Source organism: Sparus aurata, chromosome 21, assembly GCF_900880675.1.
Source record: "Sparus aurata chromosome 21, fSpaAur1.1, whole genome shotgun sequence".
NCBI lineage: Eukaryota > Metazoa > Chordata > Actinopteri > Spariformes > Sparidae > Sparus > Sparus aurata.
Window position 1 is genome coordinate 13,134,254 of NC_044207.1, and position 19,603 is coordinate 13,153,856.

Consider the following 19,603-nt stretch of genomic DNA (forward strand, 5'->3'; position numbering starts at 1 on the left):
AAACAAAGTGGATAGTGTTGATTTGAACATGTGCCCACACTGGGTTGAAGTGACACCAGTTACACCTCAATGTGTTCCAGAGGAGCTGGTGTCAAAGGGTTCATTGCTGGTTCGATCTGTGAGGTTTAAACCCCCCCAACAAGCAGCTGGAGGTGCTGAAGGTCCCAGAGGATCCAGGGTTGGGCGTGCGGGAGTGGGGAGGTTAGTGACAGGCGTTAACACGGGTGGGTAGTTAAGAGGAGAGGTAAAGGGAGGGGAGGGGAGGTACACAGTAAAAGCAGGCGAGGTGAGCTGCAGGAGGACACTGAGCATCTGTAATCAGGGCCTTCTTCTGAGCTGAATCGTGACTTCTACAGCGCAGCACATGTGCAGCATCAAATCGCGTCTGACAAGAACTCTCCCACCCAGCCTACTCAAGTCCCCCCTTCCACTCCAACTACGCAAAAATGACTTTGAAACATCAAAGCTGGCATTAGCGTCTCATTTCCCTATGCAAATGCAAAACGAGAAAGAAAAAAAAAAAAGAAAAGGCTTTTCAATCCTCCCTGCCTCTTTCATTTTCAGTGAGAATCGTTGCTGCCCCCTTGAGATGAAGCCCGATGCGCAGTTTTGGGGAGAAAACGGGTTAGGGGATCCTGGGGGCTGCTCTGCATTACCAAAACAAACCATTCAGCAAACAAACAATTAGACACTCATGAATTATGGACAAGCCATCTAAAATAGCAATAAAAACAAGGAGTGGGGAGTCGTGGAGCGATTGCTGAGCTAATGAAACGTATATCAGGGTGTTTTTAAACACTCAGGCAGTGGAGTACTACGTGGGCGTATCGGAGTATACTATCCTCGACACATGTGTACAGTATTTATATGTAACCTATACTGATGATCCTGCGGATCCTTAGCGACTACAACCAAGCTAACACAGAGAAGCTTGGAACGCAACAGAGACGAAGAGAGTGAGGGAAGAGAGGTGTAATCCACAACGGGTGATTGTGCAGCAGCCATTTTGTTTTTTTTATTTGTCCCCCAGCAACATCCACAATTCACAACCCTGTGTTTACCTCTCACAGACGCGCACAGTCCATGCAGCAATGATCCAGGAGGATATACTGAACACCAGCAGAACAGTTCCTGGACAGATGGTCATGAGGGTCTTCATGACAAAGCGTGTGTTGAAGTTGATCTTGTTGAGGGCGCCGATGCTGCGAGAGGAAGCGTCCGTGAACAGCTTGCTGTGGAGCAACATGACCCTGCCTATCAGGTAGAGTCTCAGGAACATGGGGATGGAGAGGATGATGTCCACGTCGGCATCGGCCACCGACGGCGTGTAGGTAAAGGCCAGCCGCGCCGTCCAGGTGAATACATACTGGCCCGGGATGGGATGGATGGCACACACCAGCAGCTCCAGCACGATGAAGAAGATTCGCTCATACGTCATGGCTATCCTCCAATCGTCCGCACCATTGTCGACCATAAACAGCTGGAGAAAAACAAAACAGACAGTGAGATCTTGTTTTAGGATTTTCTTCTACTTCTTTAGTTTGGTGTTGCTTTGTCAGCATTTTCTCTATTTTTCCATCATCTTCAACCTCCCTACAAACAAAATAGGCCGTAAACATATTATTCACATCAAGCCCACCGAAAGATCTGAAAAACGTCACGCAGAATTAGAGTAAAATGTGTATGAACTGACACAGAGGATATCTAAAAATGTTTTCATTTGATTTAAAGTTGTGGTCATGAAAGTGGCATCCAGGACATCCAGGATGTATTCACTTTGATTTAATTCAATTGGTGCAAAACCAATAAACAATATACTTAAGTAATATACTTCAATGTAAGTTTGAAGGGGCACTATGCAGGGTTGGAGAATAATTTTAATATTCACAATAAATATTTACTCATTTAAGGAGTAAATACTATAAACTCAACAAAAGAAATATTTTTCCATAGCTGAACAAACAAACTGCTCTCATAGGAAAATAGAGTCCCCAGAACACTGTTTGAAGCTAGAGAGATGGCAGGGTCCGCCACATATAAACAAAGTGAAACTGTGTCATCCTTTAAGGTGATTTAGTTTATTCAGTCATGAAAATACAATTTATTTCAGCATAAAAGAAATCAGTCAATGTAGCTCTCTCTCTTCTGATTTACATTTCTTAAATTTCTTCAAGCAGAACAAGAAAAAATGACTGAGATGCAAAATAATGTTGGAAAGAGAAACTCGTGATATCAGAAATGCAATCATGCATTTTGTTTTTGGATGATACTTTTGGACAATGACCACTTAACAAACAGAGTTATACGTGTGTATTATGTGTTAACATTATTATACCATTTGTATTATTGGATCGTCACAACACTGATACTAAAATCTGTTGAATTAAATTAAAAACACATGTCTGTGACAGACTCACCTGGATTTCCCGGGCATGGTACATTATTATAAGACCAAGCAATATAACAGTGGAAAGGCTGATAAGGCATTTCAGTGCAAATGAATATGAAGATTCCTGTGATGAGAGAAAAAGACAAGTAAAAATATATCAGAGACAGCCATGTTAATTTAACACAATTATTACATTTGCATTACAGTATACAATCTGACAGTATACATAGGAACAACCAGATAAACTAAACGTGCATTTTATATCATTTCAGTTTCTACATTTAGCCTCAATAGTCAATGACTTCTGAGTTGTAAGAAGCTGCTTAGCAACAAGGTAAAACGAGGTAGCTGGAAAAACTGCTAGAACTCATGGAAACTATAAGTATCCCCGTATGTATGTAAACACGTGCATACACACAAGCATATGCCCACAGAGCTATATATAGCAACACACACACATGCGCACACAGTACTTATTAGCTTAAAAGTCTGACTGAGACCAGATAATGGGTTTTTGCACACAAACGGCGCCGCCAGGATGTTGCTAAACAATGCAGCTGCAGGTGTAGGTGCAGCCTGATATTATCTATGGATGCTGTTAGCCACCATCTAAACTACCAATTAATCAAAGCCCAGCACTAACAGGGGGACTTTCCATTTAATGGTAGGTGCAGGAAAGGCAAGGCTAGCATTAGCAGGGGGGCCAACACCGTGAGCGTCACTGGTGATAAATACGCCAGCTGGGTGCTAGCGCTGCAGTGTGTGTGTGTGTGTGTGTGTGTGTACAGGGCGACCGTAGATCTAGGAAATGAGAACCTGTACTACTCAAGTCCCCCCTCTATGCTGGTAAAGTGCCATTTGATAAATCAATTTAACAGCCATGGTGTAAAAATGCTGCTCTGCAGCAGGCTAATGATCCTCTGGTTGTTATTATCATAACGACACCGACAACAAATGACAAAAACAACAAGTGGAAATATTGTTCATAATTGTCAGTGTGGTGACAGTGAGAGCTGCTCAATATTACTGTCCTTCGGTGGTCCATATTACAGAATGTATTTTTAGCTATCAACTAGATTGCTTTGCCCCTCAGGTCGGCGACATGTTCTCAAGACATTCTAATGTCTGAAATTGTTTTGAGAAGTCCCTGCTGAAATAACATTGAGTAAACCAATTAATCCACCTGCCAGAGGTTCAAGGATATTTTAGTCCCAGTGCTCACTGCTTTTTAACGTGTTTCCCTCCTTCAGGGCTCAGAAAACCTTGGCTGAGCCTCTCGTGTCTGCTGCGTGATGTGACGTGAGATGGAAAATGGACCATCGGCAGCACATGCTACCTGTCTGACGGAGGAGGAGGGGCGCCGTACCACTCAGAGATGGGAGGTCATTTCCATTTCAGCTGAGGTCAGCTTGATGAATGGACTGAACCTTACCTCCATAACAGTCACAGACAAACCTATTGACTTACTTAAAACCCCATAAATCATCCTATAGATTACCACGCTGACTTACTTTATCGCACAGACACACACTCACATCTACCTATGTGTAATCAAAGGCAGGTTGTAATAACTCGGCCCACTGGCTACAAATGTACTCAACATTATTGCTGAAGAGATTTCAAAGCGTACCAAAAGCTTTAATGCCTATCTATATTTGAGATTTGTTCCAGTCAGCTGACATACAATACAACACTTTTGTCAGTAGCCTATAGATCATGAATTAAAAGACTTTGGCAGGAGACTCTCAAACTTTTGATGCCAGCCTCCATGAAAGCACCAGCGCTTTAAATATAGCCTGTTCTCACAGCTACATCACCATGTGACAATAACTTTGTCCTTAAAGGACATTATACAATCAAAAAAGGAAGCGCTGGAAGCCTCTTTCCCCACAAGCAACGATGTGTGAAAAGACAATGACACACTCTTTTTCTTTGGTGGTTTGCAAACAGAAGAGAATTATTACCACCACCCACTGATATAGTATCGACTAGCTCTGTCTTATGAAACAAGTCCCAGTTGCTGTTAGATCTCATTCTTTTGAACATCCTTGAAAGATTACTTATAACATGCAAGTGTCAGGACTCTGCATATCCATTTTATGGCATGGTGAAAAATTTGGAAACCAATGGCTGCCTGAAAAGTAGAGAATGAAAGAAAAATGTCTAGTTTTGATTTGTACAAGTGAGAAGGGTCATTTGCAGTGATGAACCATCAGAGAATCACTTAATTGTGCATTTAAGCACCCTTTAACTCTTGTTTTTACAGCCTGCAACTTTTTGTTTGGTTCAGTCCTTCCTTTTTATAAACACAGTTTCTAGCAACAACAGGTTGCCTGGCTGTTTTCAGTGAAAAGTTCTGAGAAACCCACCGTACACAACCATCACCAAATGGCACAGGCGTAAAGTTAGCAACCAGCCAGTGAACATAGTAAATGACTTATATTTCCAACAAGTTGAATGATCCATAATGATTCATACACACTTTGTAGTACCTTGTAGTTAATGGCCTTATATGTGCACAACTACCTACAAGGTAGTGTTCAGTTTTTACTCACATACTGATTGTATTGTTGAGGAGACTGTCTTATTTCCAGAGATGAAAGGCACCGTGACCTATTATATACTGCAGTGCACTGCAATGTCAGCTCTCAGGTAAACAGCCCAGTAAATATGGTGTTAGAGGCTGCTGGAAGTGAACTGAGTGAACGATATTATTCTCAAAATACCCTGACACAGCAGAACTGATACGGAGGAACAGTAACTGGTCAAGGGGTGGTCACCTGGTCACCATGACCCTGGAAACAGGCGTCTTTGCTCAAGAGTCCTACTTGTTCCTAAAGCATTCTGGGTCGTGTCCACTCTGATCTGCTAAAGTAAAATATGCTGCTTAAAACACGTGGAATGTCATTCCCATCTTTTATTCTTGTTGACCTCTCTCTTCATCTCTACTTGTCTTTATCTCTCTCCCTCTCTCTGTCTAGATCTCTATGTACGTATCCCTTCCTCCACTATCCTTCTCCCCATCTCCCTCCCCTGCTGTGACGCTGTGATTTTAGATGCTGTCTTCACAGGGACTGACAGACAGACAGGCACAATGGCACCTGTATCCAAACCAGCCCTTTGGCTCTACTCTGATCTGATGCCAACAATGAAAAATGGATATCAAATAAAAACAACCAGTAACAAAAGCAGACCAATAGTCAAGACATGACTGAATAAAAAAGGCAAATTCTGAGTTGTTGTCCAATCAATAGGCTGTTAGTCATAGTACAGATCACATGACACTCCTTTTGATTTGTATTTGTGCAATATTCCCATCACCTTTGTTAGATAAAGTATGTCAGTGTCTGTGCTAATAATCACTCTTCATAAATCTGACAGCTGCCAGCCCCACACAAATCAAAACTTAACAAAAGCAACAACAACACACAAAGCTCCCACTCATGCATCACACACATGCACAACCTACCTTAGTGTAAACCCCCCATGACAGCTCCGTCTCTGTCACCATGACAACAATCCCAAACATCCCGAAGATGAGTGCGTAGTCGCTGAGCCGCTTCCGCTTCTCAAACAGCGCCCTCCGGTGGCCGAGCTTGTAGCCAATGTCCCTGTTCTTCTTCTGCGGCGCCCTGCCTCCACCATGCCCGCTGCCCTCCCTGACCAAGCTCTCGTTGGACGCCTTGCTGGGGTCTTCGCCGCCGTTGCCCTTCGACACCACCACCTCCAGGCCAGAGCTGTGCAGCGTCTGCAAGGGCTGCGTCTCCGAGTCGAGCTCCGCGAGGTTGCGGCGCGACGAGGACGCCAGGCTGCCCACTAGTGGTCTCACCACTCCGCCATTGTACTTGCAGGTGTTCATGGCTATCTGAGGGAGTCGGCCGCTGCTCTCGGAGAGGGAGGGCTTGGATCCAGCATGGCTCAGCTTCTTCTGCTCAGTAGTGGCCTGTGGACAGGAAGAAGAGCGGTGAATACAATACTATCACAACAAAACGGGTGTAAAAACTGACAGTGGGTTGAAGAGACACACACAGGTTTGGACTTTAAATAGAGCATTGATGTGGGAGTTACATCGCTGTGGCTGTGGAGAGGCCAGAGAGAGGGAAGGATCTTGCAAAACAGTTTTTGGTTATAAAAGCAGACAGATTTAGTGCTCAGCAGGACATGTGGCCAAACATACAGCGTGAACCACAATATCAACAGTTTTTGTTTCAAAGGTCTTCTGCCCTGACAAACATATACTGAGAGCTGGCGACTGAGGAACAGTCTAAGGCTGCATGAGGAAACATGAACCAACATGATAATCACAAGTTTAAGGTTCGAAAAACTCCCTTTATTTGACGGTACGTTTCATCCATCCACGCTCTTCCACCAAGAAAACGGCATCAACATTTGATGCCTCAAAAACAAATAAATAATGAATGGACCTTGATGTATAAATAAAACCATATAACCAACAGAAGACCCTACAAAGTGCAGAAAATTGAATCTTTGCACTGCACAAATTTAGATATAAATGATTGATGCGCAGTGTGACCCTGTTTCAGAGAAACACTCTCCCCCTGCAGAGATTAGAAGCGGGCTGCCCAAAAGGAAACAGAAAAGAGGAAATGTGCACCTTCTCAAATCAGGCGTGTGTGAGTGAATCCCACTGCTTTAAGAGGAGATGAAGAAAAAAACAAACATTTCTTTTGAAAGTGAAAGGACAAAGTGTACTGTAAAAAGTGTCTGTTGAGGTGAGGGCAACTTAGGGGCAAGTTCAAAACCACAGTGATGCAGCGTGTACATAATTCCGAATTTGAACGAGATAGGAAAGAATACATTCAACTATTTCTCAACTTGTTTTGCCTCTTTATCACCTGCACATAATGTTCCTATTTTTCTTTTCCGACCCGACGCTGTGCCGACTCGTCTCTCCTCGTCGTCTATCATTTCTGCTCTCCTTGGCAGATAGGAGTGAGTTTCTGTCCTGGTTACACAGACAGAAAATGTTCTATCCATGCAGAGTCTGTAGAGCAGTCACCCCAGAAGCATCTATCTGCCTGTCTATCCCCTGCCCTTCAGAGACTCGGGCAGATTATCATAATGGCTTATGAAAACTTCACATGGAACAGTGCTTTTTCCGAAACAAGTCGGGGGTGTGTGATAGCACTGCTGGCCCTTTTTATTAGCCTTGACAAAGCATGCCTAATGCCTTTAAATGTGCTGGTGGGAATAAAGAAGGGCGGCCCTAATGGAAATTTACTAACTCGGGTCCTGTGATGCTATCGTCTTGCGCATATTGTGGCTCCATGAGAACAGGACTAAAGGTTAAGGATTAGTGCAGCCCATAGTGTTTCTAATCCCCTTTTCTGTATTAAATTGCTTTTTAATCTGTGCCATTAGGACCTTTATACACTTTTGAAGACTGTGCAGTGAGTGAACTTTCAGGTTGAATGACAGGAAAGGCTGTAAAAATAGATGCTGATATGGCAGTAGTGATCGAGATGCTGATCTTTTCTCAAGGATAAATACAGAGCAGGGAGCTGAATTTTGCAAACAAATCAAATCACAGCGAGTTCCTTAAAGATGCTGAGTGGATTAAAAGTTTTGTTTTTGCAAAAGGGGGATTCTGGCAATTTAAAACTTTTTGGCAAGGTAATGCAGCAACAAGGACTAACCTATACCTACATACATTTAAAGGGTAACTCCACCAATTTTCCACATTAAGTTGTGTTAACAGGTCTTGGGGAGCACTGCTGCATATGTGAAAAAAGTTGTATAAAGCTGTATGTATGTGGCTCCAGAGGAAGCTGCATGTAATCAGATAAATTGCCTCCAGTGATGTCACTCAGTGACTACGCTGCATTGTGGGTAATGTAGTGACCAGGTTTTGAAAAGCAGTCCACAGGTCTAGCATTACACTCCTATTACCCTATCAGACTTTTTGTCCTCTACACATTCTTGTTCCTTTTCAAAAAATACATTACCCACAATGCATCTAAGTGTCATCAGTGGGGGCTGTTTATCACACTCCATGCAGCTTCCTCAGGAGCCACAAAGGGATTTATACTACTTTTTTTTTAAACACACACAGTATACCTCCTCATGATCTGTAAACACACCTAAATGTGGCAAATTGGTGTACTGGCCCGTTAATTATTTCCCTTGCACAAAACGACAACAAACTTGATGCTCCTTGGATTTTCTTAACTCACAAATATGACAACAAAACCAGAAATATCACCAAAGTACAGACTGTGAGTCAAAAAATAATTTAAACAATGCTGTACTGACTAAGATACAAAGTCGCCAGATTGAATTCAACTCATGTTTGCACTCTGACTGTAAAGGTATTTTTATTAGCCTATTTCAATACTTGTTAGAAAATATTTTTAGTCTTTCCCGGTGCATAAATAGCTTGCTTTTCTTCTTTTATCACCCTCTACAGCACACCAGCCTGTCACTCCTTTGAATGTACTGAGCAACTCCAAAACATCATGATTCCTTTGGTTTTGAATGTCACAACATGATGTCATTCATCAACAAGAGAGAGTTTCCTGCTTTTGTGAGGGGAGTAAATAACTCTGAAGTCCTGCTCGGAGTGATTTTGGCTCCAGTCAAACTTTCAGAGTGGTTCTGAGATGCTTGATATGCAAATACGGGTGTTGGACTATAAAATCTGAGGAAAAAAAAAATCCACGACAACTATTTCAAAAGAAGGTTGTGCGTGTTTGTAGATAAACGCTGCTGAGATTGTTTTGTGCATTGACAGGACACGAGTATATGTTTTACAGTTTATCCCATCAAACTGGAGAGTTGTGACCGGGGATTCTATTACATAACATTAATCTGGCTTGTTTTTCCCTTACATTTATACGTACACGTCAAGAGCAAATCCTGGTTAAGAATCCTTCCAAAGCATTGAACCTTCTCCTTTAAAATTATAGCGTTCTTAGTGTTGAAGTACTGCATTATACGTTGCTTCATTTAAAAACTAACCAGTGACTATAAGTTTGAAATACACGTAGTTCAGTAAATATTTTTGCCGATGCTGAAGTGTAAGGTAGCATAAAATGGAAACTCTCATGTAAAGAACTATTACGCCAGAGACGTACTTCAGTAAATGTACTTAGTTACAATTCGCCACTGCCAAGCTGAGTAGCATTTATGACACATTTGGTCACATCCCATTTTAATATAAACCTACAGAGGTTATGACACATCATCAACTCAAAGAATGTGACAAACCTGAATGTATTTTCTTCATGTTGGTTTAAGGTGTGGATTCATAGAGAAGAGTGGACTCTGAACAAGTGTTACAAGTGTGAACTGTACAATAATTGACGGTTTTCTCCTGCTATCATTCACGAGTCCTTCCTGCTCCACACTCGACAAACATACCGCTCCTCTCACTGGCTCGCATTGATTTTTGCCCTGGAATTTTAGACTGAACCAACATAATAAATTCCTCTAGCCAAGCAGGAAAACAAAGAAGCCACGGGTTCCTCCCTCGTATCAAGTTAGAGTGGGTCGTTTCTAATGTAATCAAGCATTTCTATATTTTGTAAACAGGAAAGCTGAAAAATGAGACACAAAATGTAACCCTAATTTGGTCTCCGGTGACCAATTACATGACGATTGATCAGCGTGAAATGGCCATGTTGTGACAGTCATGGGACCACATAAGAGCCCGGGAGGTAAAAGGAGAACGTCCCAGGAAGGGTTTTTCTACTAACGGAAATGAACAGGATTGATAATGGACATGGAGAGTGGGGCTGCTGTTACATCCTCAGCTTTAGTTACCTGTTTCTGGTGATCATCACTCACTTAACCAGGTCAGGACTGCCCCAAATACGGGCAGCGTTCCCATCAGTTAGTCTGCACGAACACTGATGTTTCCTCATTTCTACACATCGGGGGGAAGACTTGTGTCGGCGGAGTGAGGGACGAATATGAGAGGGACTACAGGTATTTATGGAGTGAGACACAACTTCCAAAATACTGAAACATTAGGGTTGATAGGACCACAATATAAATCTTGATATATAAAACGCGTGATAACTTGTCCTCTGGGTGACGTGCCCTCTCTTCACTCCAAATATATTATGACTTTCTGCGCGCTGCATACATGTCATGCCCTTCTTATTTTTTTCGCCCCTTCCCCTCAGACCTCCTGTGTCTGCCACTGTCCCCCTTGTTGGCAAAATGACTAAAATCCATCCCCCTTTGAGCCTACTATCCCTCTCCATCCCCCGAAAAGATCACTTATAGGTGGACCGCTGTCTGGGCCTCGAATCAATACGCCATCCTATTCGGACACGGACTGATAATTGATCAATTAGAAGTCCATGTCCGGCCCATGAAACCCACAGACCAACTGCATGCATTATAAATCACTCACATGAGTATTAGGACAAGAACAGTCTGGTAAGAAAATGTAATGCAGCCTTTAAAACCAGGAAAAAACTACACTTTATATGATATAACAATATCAAAAATCTAGAAAACATAAAGTCACAATAATGATATACTGGAGGGATACTGCCCTGCACTACAGCATGTCTGACTTTTTTTCCTCCATAAAACTGAGGGGTCCTTGACGGACTTTGCAGCCGGAGTCCTCACATCACATTCCAAAACCTCAAAGCACTCAATCAATTGCACACACCCGCCCACTTAGCCAGCCAACCGAGCTCTGTTGCTATTCGCATTTCCCCTGCAACCCGACTAAACAACGCGGCGAAAAAGGGCACGGCGGGCCAGCGTCGCCCTTGTCGTCCCCTGATGCCCCCACAGAGCAGACGCGGGGAGGCTGCCTGTCCAGCCGACCAACGGCTCAATTTCATTCTGAATGGCACGCAGCATCCAGCCTCTATGAAATGGAGCCTCATAATCAAATTGAAAAGCCTCAGTGCAGAACAGTTTAAATGAAGGCAACTCTCGGCCTCGCTCCCCCCTCTCCCTCTCCCTCTCTCTCTCTCGCTCTCTCTCGGTCTGTCTCTCTCCAGCCAGCTCAAATTTAATAGAAAATCCTCGTTCTTCAGTGTTGTGTGGGGCTACTGTGCTGCAATGCTGAAGGCTTATGTACCCTAAAAATGGAACTGTGCATTATAAAATCAAGTGTGTTCAACAATGTGTGTGTTTTTGAGTTTGAGCGTGGGGGTGCCAGTCTGTTTAATTATGCGTGTGTGCTTGTTTGTGTGTGTGTGTGTGTGTGTGTGTGTGTGTGTGTGTGTGTGTGTATGGGTGGGTGGGTGGACATGTGCATATGTGTGCTGGCTGAACAAGCCGAACCTCAGCCAGGAACTGGATCAGGTCAGATATTGACGCAGACAGTGTGCGGCAACGAAACGAGCACGAGAGGAGGAATTCTTTCGGGAGGAACCAAGCGAATGCGAGTGGGTAAAAAACTGGGAACAGCGGACAGACGCCGACGAGGCCGACATGAAAAGGGGGAACATGAAGGAGAAGAGGGAAGAGGTGGCAAAATGAGGCAGAGATCTAGAAACTGAGGGGACATGAAAGATAGAGAGGGCGAAAGACAAAGAGATAAATGAAAGAGAGGGAAGACAGCTCCCTGTGGGTGTCTCGGCCAGCCCCCGGAGTGATTGAGAGCTGCAGGCTACACTCTCCAGTTTGTCCCTGCACACTAGACGCTGTCACATTTCTCTGACAGGCCAGCAGGCACCGCGGCTCCTCCGTCCATCCCCGACCAGCATGTGGATCATTACTCAGCGCGGGTGAAGACAGAGGAAAAACCAGAGGCTGCACATTCATGAAGGAAAATCCTCCATTATGGAGCTTAGTAATAGAAATGAAAAAAGAAAGAAAACATTTAATTTCTTGTTGGTGCAGTGGCCGACAAGGGCAAACGCGCTGTATCTTAAAGGGTAACTCCACTAATTTCACACATTGATGCGTGTTTATGGGTGTCAGGGAGTACGACTGCATAGGTGAAAAAAGTAGTGTAAAGGGTTAAGGTTCATTTGTGGGTTTATACAAGGATATTATTTTTGTTCAACTGGAGAGATTTCGATTTTATTTATCTGATTTTGAATGAAGGGTTCAGACGGGGCCAGTGCAGAGGGATATGGGTGGCGGTCGTGGGCGGGGGCCCCGGCGGCCCAATCCCCGGATGGTGACTCTAGCCATGGGGACATGGAATGTCACCTCACTGGGGGGGAAAGAGCCTGAGCTGGTGCGGGAGGTTGAGCGGTACCGGCTAGAAATAGTCGGGCTCACCTCCACGCATAGCCTGGGCTCTGGAACCCAACTCCTTGAGAGAGGCTGGACTCTCTTCTACTCTGGAGTTGCCCGCGGCGAGAGGCGGCGAGCTGGTGTGGGCTTGCTTATAGCCCCCCAGCTCAGCCGCCATGTGTTGGAGTTCTCCCCGGTGAACGAGAGGGTCGTTTCCCTGCGCCTTCGGGTCGGGGATAGGGCTCTCACCGTTGTCTCGGCTTATTGGCCGAACAGCGGTGCAGAGTACCCGGCCTTCTTGGAGTCCCTGGGAGGGGTACTGGAGAGTGCTCCAACCGGGGACTCCGTCGTTCTCCTGGGGGACTTCAACGCCCACGTGGGCGATGACAGTGTTACCTGGAGGGGTGTGATTGGGAGGAACGGCCTCCCCGATCTGAACCCGAGTGGTGTTTTGTTACTGGACTTCTGTGCTAGTCACAGTTTGTCCATAACTAACACCATGTTCAAGCATAAGGGTGTCCATATGTGCACGTGGCACCAGGACACCCTAGGCCGGAGATCAATGATTGACTTTGTGGTCGTGTCATCTGACCTCCGGCCGTATGTCTTGGACACTCGGGTGAAGAGAGGGGCTGAGCTGTCAACTGATCACCACCTGGTGGTGAGTTGGATCCGCTGGCGGGGGAGGAAGCTGGACAGACCTGGCAGACCCAAACGTATCGTGAGGGTCTGCTGGGAACGTCTGGCAGAACCCTCTGCCAGGGAGATCTTTAACTCCCACCTCCTGGGAGAGCTTTGACCAGATCCCGAGGGAGGCTGGGGACATTGAGTCCGAATGGACCATGTTCTCCACCTCCATTGTTGACGCGGCTGTCCGGAGCTGTGGCCGTAAGGTCTCCGGTGCCTGTCGCGGCGGCAATCCCCGAACCCGGTGGTGGACCCCGGAAGTAAGGGTTGCTGTCAAGCTGAAGAAGGAGTCCTACCGGGCCTGGCTGGCCCGGGGGACTCCTGAGGCAGCTGACGGGTACCGGCAGGCCAAGCGTGCGGCAGCACGGGCAGTCTCGGAAGCAAAAACTCGGGTCTGGGAAGAGTTCGGGGAGGCCATGGAGGAGGACTACCGGTCGGCCTCGAAGAAATTATGGCAAACCATCCGGCGCCTCAGGAGGGGGAAGCAGTCCTCCACCAACACTGTTTACAGTGGAGGTGGGGAGCTGTTGACCTCGACTGGGGACATCGTCGGGCGGTGGAAGGAATACTTCGAGGATCTCCTCAATCCCGCTGACACGCCTTCCATAGAGGAAGCAGAGGCTGGGGACTCAGAGGTTGACCCATCCATCACCCAAGCCGAAGTCACTGAGGTAGTCCGTAAGCTCCTCAGTGGCAAAGCACCGGGGGTGGATGAGATCCGCCCTGAGTACCTCAAGTCTCTGGATGTTGTGGGGCTGTCTTGGCTGACACGTCTCTGCAGCATCGCGTGGCAGTCGGGGACAGTGCCTCTGGACTGGCAGACCGGGGTGGTGGTCCCCCTATTTAAAAAGGGGGACCGGAGGGTGTGTTCCAACTATCGGGGGATCACACTCCTCAGCCTCCCCGGGAAAGTCTATTCCAGGGTACTGGAGAGGAGAATTCGGCCGATAGTCGAACCTCGGATCCAGGAGGAACAATGCGGTTTCCGTCCTGGCCGTGGAACACTGGACCAGCTCTATACCCTCCGCAGGGTGCTCGAGGGTTCATGGGAGTTTGCCCAACCAGTCCACATGTGTTTTGTGGACTTGGAGAAGGCATTCGACCGTGTCCCTCGTGGCATACTGTGGGGGGTGCTCTGGCAGTACGGGGTCGGGGGCCCTCTGTTAAGGGCCGTACGGTCCCTGTACTGCCGGAGCAGGAGCTTGGTTCGCATTGCCGGCAGTAAGTCAGACCTGTTCCCAGTACATGTTGGACTCCAGGCAGGGCTGCCCTTTGTCACCGGTTCTGTTCATTACTTTTATGGACAGAATTTCTAGGCGCAGCCACGGGCCGGAGGGGATCTGGTTCGGGAGCCAATGGATCTCATATCTGCTTTTCGCGGATGATGTGGTCTTGTTGGCTCCTTCGAGCCGGGACCTCCAGCATGTCCTGGGGCGGTTTGCAGCCGAGTGCGAAGCGGCTGGGATGAGAATCAGCACCTCCAAATCCGAGGCCATGGTTCTCTTCTCGACCGGAAAAAGGTGGCCTGCTCCCTCCAGGTGGGAGGAGAGTTCCTGCCTCAAGTGGAGGAGTTTAAGTATCTCTGGCATGTCCCTCCGGGAGGAGACCCCGAGGAAGACCCAGGACACGCTGGTGTGACTATGTCGCCCAGCTGGCCTGGGAACGCCTTGGGGTCCTCCCGGAAGAGCTGGAGGCAGTATCCGGGGAGAGGGAAGTCTGGGTGTCCCTGCTCAGGCAGCTGCCCCCGCGACCCAGCCCCGGATAAGCGGATGAAAATGGATGGATGGATGGATGGATGATTTTGAATGCTGAATGAATGTTCTGCTAACAAAGTACCCATTGTGTGGCCGATGGTGACGTGTGCTAGTCAGAGAATACAGTCATTTAATAAATATTCAAAAATATATTATAGTTGTTGACAGTCTTGTATTTCTTTTGTTCATTTGTTTGGTATATGTTTGCAATCAGAGACATGCAGTTTGCGAGGGACAGGTCAGCTCAGTTGAGTTATTTACAGCAGCAAACTGATGTGATGCTGATTAAATGAGATGTCACGTAAAATGGAGGCTGAACCGGGGCGCCGCAGTGACTCAGTTGGTGGAGTGAGCGCCCCACGTACAGAGGCTGCGTCCTCGCCCGCAGCAGCCCAGGGTCTGAGTCTGACCTGTGGCCCTTGGCTCCATGTTAAACCCCCCCCCCCTTCACAGTCTGTTTCCTGTGACTCTTGCTCTGGATTATAAATAAAGCCATGTAAAGGGCAGACCATATATGTGTGTACATTATTACAATATGCTACCCTATCTGATGTTAACTACATGACACTGTGTACAAACTGTTACATGGGTCTGATAACATTTCAATCGTAATCAGGATGTGTGTGTTTCTGTGACGTCCCATACAGACTGAAGGCTGCTGGGAAACTGTCTGACTTCAGCCTTTTGTCTTTTTGCCCGTTGCTGCTGCCGCCTGCTCTCGTCCTCGGCTATGCAGCGTTTTCCTGTTGCATTTGTTTCTGCATTTGCATGTTTGTCCTAACTGAATTGTGGCAGCACGTTAGTGTATTTCATTGTGTTGTTTGTATTGGCATTGTGTGTTGAGTTGCCACACGTTTGCCCTTGCCCTTAGAGCATCTACTGTTAAGAAAATGAATGGCACGCGCGGGCATATCGTATCTCAGGCGTAACACCGTGAATTAAAATTTGTCACCTTTATCAGCATCTAAGTTGAAATGCTATTCCCTCGCAGGAGTGGAAAGGGTGAGTCGAGCCTTATCACCCTATACTTCATGTCCTTATATCTCTGTAGGGATGTCTGCCGTTAAATAATGGCTGCTTCTACCCTTCTGTGGGATAAGTTGAAGCTATTGTAAGTGTTCCACGAACATGAGACAGTCCCGGGGACGGGAGAAAATATTCAAAGATGTTCAAAGAGTTTTCACAGAATATTCTCAGACCGACTTCACATGTCTGGTACAATCAGGGCGTCTGCGGACAACTTTCTCGATGTGAGCCGAGGTGTGCGGCGTAAAATGTGTGTGTGGGACCAGACTGGAATGTGTGTGATGAAGCACAAGCGTTGCACTTCATACATTTATTCAAACATGTACAGTCCCACATCTACTCATGTGTGATTGTGCATATCGTAGGCTGCGTGTTCAGTGTGTAACATCAATACTGCAACAGATCGCCGACATCTCTCTTCACAATGTAGCCGTGTATTGATTTAATATTGATACTGTGACATGAGATCAAGTATTCTCTGTGAATTTGGCTACTGTGATATAAAAGAGCCGTCACGTTTAAAAACTAAATTCAAACTTAATTTCAAATTTCAATATTTGATTTGTAAAGATCAAAGTTTGCTGCCAGCAACCTTGAGGAAAGGCTAAACATGACACTACTGAGAAGTAATTTGGACTCATGTTAGAGAAGAAACCCAGGCAAGGTAACACTGTTTAGTAAGTCCTGAGAGCCAACTGCCTTATAGTGATGTTAGCCTGTCACGTTTTTTTTTTAATCGACAGACAGAAGTAGTTAATTGTTTGTCTGCCTGCATTGTAGTTATATAACGCAACTTCCTGGATGTATCTGGCTGCTGTAACTGATCTAAATGAACAGCCATCGTTTTATTTAGTTCTTGTCACCTAATAATTATTCTCATATCCAAATGATAAGTTTATTTTTGATAAAAAGCCAGGTGAAGTTTCAGAGTCCACAAAACATTGCTGGAGCTTCACAGCATTCTCCAGAAGCACCAAGATCCCAAATTGATTTAAGAAGATGTCATTTAAAGCTGTTTTGAAGCTAAAATCTCTACTGTAGCTGCTACTTTAAGGTAAACGTGTTAGTCCTCACCCGATCTTAAGCGGGTGCATGACTCGATCACGTTTTGAGTGTGTAAGTGTTGTCTTAGGGCTTCGAGGGACCCGAATTACGCAAGTTGAGCTGTACAGAGCAATTTGTTACAGTTTTTTCAAACATTTTAAAACAAGACCCCATCTACCTCAGTTGTTGAGGGGAATGCTTCAACACTGTTTTGCAGTGAAGCTCCAGAAATCTTTTACGGCACGAAACCTCAGCCTGACTTTCCATCGGCATGGGGGTGAATACAGAATGACGGAATTTTAGTTTTTTGGTGAACATCTCCTTAAAGCACTTAGTCAACGTTAGGGGAACATTGCTAACTCTTGAGAATGCCAACACTGACTTGAAGCAACAGACAGGCCACAGTGACTTTTTCCGACATTTATCTAAAACAACAATTATTTTTCCGTAGGCTTAACCAAGTTGTTTTGGTCTGTGAGCTCATGACTCTTGGTTTTGGCGAGACTTGAGGTCTTGTTGGCGTAACCCAAATGATACATATGTAATGAAACGCTGCATATGTGATAACATTAAATGCCACGATGACCACCTCAAACACTAACGCCAGCTTACGTAAATGCTCACCGAGCTGATTACTCACATGTCAGTGGTCTTGATGGAATCTCCGGCAGGAAGACACAACCAACCAACTCAGCAAGAAAATAAAGGGCAACAATACAATCTGCACACAATAAATTGTGACAATACTTTTAAGAAATCAGGTTCAGCATTGCAGTCGCCTTGGGGACGCTGTAACCTTTACTGAGGCAAAGAACCAGACTTAAAATATGGGGCAATAGCAGATAGACTTGGAGCAGAACAAGTAAGATTCTTGTGCTGTTTAGTTCACTGTTGGCTTCATTTAAAGATCACACTCGCTCCAACTCTGTATCATCTGAAACGTGATGTGGCCATCATGAGTTTTATGTGTACTTCACAGTGGTAATGAAAAAATCAGCAATAAAAAAGAAAGACGAGTTAAACAGGAGTACGAGAACAGTGGCTACTACAGCATGTGCACGTTGGATTAAAAAACTGAGAAGGGCTCTAAAAATATCTCCTTTCACAACAAGTAAATAATTTATGATGAATGCAGAGCTGTGGCTGCTTACAACAGCTACTACAAATCTGTAGTATCAAAGCTAAAAATGTCAGATTTAATCCTGTCGCAGAATCAGTCTGTAGATCTCACTGTCCACACAACACGCAGCCTCCTTCACTCTCTCTCTCTCGTGCTCTCTTCTCAGAGGTTAACAACAAAAAAGTTGCCAAAAACAAGACAAAACCTCCACGGAGAAAAAGGACACAGGTACATGCCTGTGGGAATGTGGTATTGTTAGGACTAATAACGCGCTGTGTTCAACAGAGACACAATGCTATTATAATTAGGAGCCAACAAGGTTGCTCCACGAGTACTCGTGTGAGTGTGTGTCTTATAAATTAGGTCCTGGGGAGATTGGGGTTAGAACTGATGGGGGGGGGGGGGGGGGTTACTTTTCCACTGGGACGCCCACTGCCTCATTAGGAACAATTTCAATTTCCAGCAAATTAAAGGAGGGCGTTGTTAGAAACCTGATTTTGTAGATCGGGGCCATAATGGATGGACTGGTGTCCTGGTAAACGGTGAACAAATTGAATCGCGAAGCTGCTGAAATGTGTGAAAAAATAATAGGGACCAAATCAAACCACTGTACACATACTGAAACACATATGACACACAAAAAAAACATGAATAAAAACATGGTATTTTAAACCATGACCCTATAAATGATTCATACTTACAGAAGTTTCTGAATAGGTCCAGTAGATTGCCTCAGCTGGTGACAGGCCTGCGGTGGCTGCAACATAATTGTCACAGGCAAGTTGCTTCCACAGAAAGAGCTTGTTTTTTGCCACTGGCTGAGGTTGTTATGCTAAGTGTCTGACATATTACAGAAACGATTCCTAGTGAGAAACAGCCGTCTTGTTACCAAAAAAAACAAATCTCGTTCAAGGAGAAGTCTCGTTCTGAAATTTCACAGATTTAAGTTTGCTGGGAGATGAGAGCGGAAATGCAAGACATAGTTGGAGAGGGGAGTGTAGCGTTTCCCTTTAAGAACTGCAGGAAATCATTTATTTTCAAAGTCATTTTCAATCTCTCACTGATTTTGACAATCTAGATGATTTCAGACTTCTCCAGGAGCAAGAGGGTTTCTGGTTGCAAAAAGGATGTTATTATTCAACAAAAGGTCTGTCTCTGAAGGAATCATTTCTGTTTACAGACATTTTGACCACAACCTCAGCCTGTCAGTGGCAAAAACAAGCGCTTTTAGTGGACATAACTTTGAATGTTGTAGTTGCCCCAAAGGATTATATTGTAGCCTTGTCATAGCTGCCAGCTGAGGCTAACTACTGGACCAATCCCAAAATTTTTGGTAGCTATGAATAGCTGAGGGTTCCCAACTTAACTTAGCAAAATCTGAACAGTCATGAAATATATACAGTCAGC

General features: G+C 45.2%; 1 protein-coding gene across 4 annotated transcripts in view; it reads right to left on the minus strand.

Moving 5' to 3' along the window:
• kcnn1a (potassium intermediate/small conductance calcium-activated channel, subfamily N, member 1a) overlaps positions 1 to 19,603 on the minus strand; it is a 59,757-nt gene that overhangs the window by 25,718 nt on the left and 14,436 nt on the right. For all 4 annotated transcript variants that reach the window (XM_030402533.1, XM_030402534.1, XM_030402531.1 and 1 more), the window contains exons 2-4: positions 5,859 to 6,332; positions 2,418 to 2,513; positions 1,062 to 1,480 (exon numbers count right to left, since the gene is read on the minus strand). In XM_030402533.1, the coding sequence (XP_030258393.1) occupies positions 1,062 to 1,480; positions 2,418 to 2,513; positions 5,859 to 6,332 (989 nt within the window). The remainder of the gene's footprint in view (positions 1 to 1,061; positions 1,481 to 2,417; positions 2,514 to 5,858; positions 6,333 to 19,603) is intronic.